Here is a 1,952-nt window from a genome sequence, read left to right on the forward strand (position 1 = left end):
AATCATTTATTTGATTTTTCAAAAGGTGGGTGAAATTACAAAAGATCATATGTTAATGGTTTTATATGAATTAGTTGATATTGATGGTAGTGGTTTAATTGATAGAATGGAAATGGAAAGATATTTTAATATTCTTCATACTCCTTTTGAAACTCAAGAAACAGTAAGGAATATTATGAAACAATGTGGAGGTGTTATTGATTTTGAAGTATTTAAATATTTATATTCTTAAAGAATAATAAAAAGAATATATTAGAACAAAAAAAAAACAAAGATAAAACAATTTACATAATTTCTTTATAAAAAAATGATGTAATTCAATTATTTGTCATAAAATATTTCCTTTTTTTTGTTCATTTGTTTAAATTTGTATTTTATTGTTTTACTTCTTTTTTTTTAAATTAAGAATGAGTAGATAAATCTTTATCTTCTTCAATAGATATTGTTTCACTTTCTTCTGGATAAAGAATTTGTCTTAAATATCTTCTTTCTTCTTGAAGATCTTTCATTCTCATTTTCATTTCAGACATTTTTTGAAGATACATTTGATTTTCATTAAAAGTACTTACTCGTAGTTGATTAATTTGATGAACAAGAGACAAAACTCTTTGTTTCATTTCTAGTTGAGAAGTCATACGAAGTTCAATCATTCGATATCCCTCTTCAGAAAGATATCCATATAAACTTTCCCAGTCAGTTTTAAGATAATCAATAAGTGGAATAACAAGATTTTGAGGAAGATCCATTATAACATCTGATTCATCACAATAAAATTTCTAAAATAATAAGAAGAATGTAATGAATATTCATAATAAAAAAAGAATATTGAAACAAACAGAAATTTGAATGATATAATTATTAAGTTTCGTTTTTAAATCAATACATTTTGTTGCAATCCATTCTTTCCAAAACGGATAAGGAAGTGTTTTATTTGAAGGAGAAATTATTTCATGAAAACATTTTGAGACATTTAATAATGTGTTTAAATGTTGTGATGAAATAACTTTCATTAACTCTTCAATTATATCATTAAAAGGAATAAGAAACATATTTAAATACATATATTTCATTACTATGTCAGGATTAGTTTTATATAATAATTTATAAATTGTAGACCATGTATATTTAATATAAATAGGAACAATAGAATCATCAGTCATAAGAGAAACAATATCTTCTAAAATTGATTTAAACGCAACCATATTTTTTACTGTTTTTGATGATTGACAATCATCTAACTAATAATATGAATATTATTTTATGTTAGTCAAATGAATTTCAAATTTTAATATATATAATTAATTAAAGAATAAAAAAAAACAAACTGAAGTGTCTTTCATTTTAGTTGCTTTTTTTTGATAAAAGGCAGAGAATTGAGAAAAATAATATTTTTGAGTATATCCTAACATACATTTATATAATGTTACATATGGTGAATATGTATTTAAATCATCATATTTTAAATAAATATCTCTTTCTATACAAAAGTTAATTAATTCTGTTAATTTATTATGTTCATTAAAGAAGTTAAATAACATTATTGAATTTATTTCTTTTTCATCTTGAGTTAATTCTTGTCGTTCTAGATATTGAATAACTGCACTTGTAATACCAACATCACAACTTAAAAGCATCTAATTTGTTAATTATTATTTTCAATGAAATAAAAATATAAATATTATTATTTAAAGAAAACAAATAAACCTTCTCCCAAATATCTGTTTCATCATTATTCCTATTGATACTAATTCCTATCATTTCTTTTATAGAATTTGTTAGTGATTGACTTTCTTTTTCAATTGTAAGTAATTGAGGTGAAATAATAGATTTTCTTTTAGAATTTTGGGAAGACAAGAGTTTAGGAGATGAATGTGGATTTCTATTAAATGACTTTAATTCATTTTGAGGAGATATTGTAATTGTGTTAATTGAATTACGAGGGAACAACGAGA

At 22.3% G+C, this 1,952-nt stretch overlaps 1 protein-coding gene across 1 annotated transcript; it reads right to left on the reverse strand.

The window, feature by feature from the left end:
• Nucleotides 1-401: 401 nt before the first annotated feature.
• On the reverse strand, nucleotides 402-1,634 carry EHI_028670 (uncharacterized protein; the record flags this gene model as incomplete). Its single annotated transcript, XM_001914276.1, has 3 exons — nucleotides 402-776; nucleotides 837-1,238; nucleotides 1,326-1,634. The coding sequence occupies 3 exons, from the start codon at nucleotides 1,632-1,634 to the stop codon at nucleotides 402-404; spliced, it is 1,086 nt and encodes a 361-aa protein (XP_001914311.1).
• Nucleotides 1,635-1,952: the final 318 nt, after the last annotated feature.

This window comes from Entamoeba histolytica, genomic scaffold (assembly GCF_000208925.1).
Source record: "Entamoeba histolytica HM-1:IMSS scf_1104750516703 genomic scaffold, whole genome shotgun sequence".
Classification (NCBI taxonomy): domain Eukaryota; phylum Evosea; order Mastigamoebida; family Endamoebidae; genus Entamoeba; species Entamoeba histolytica.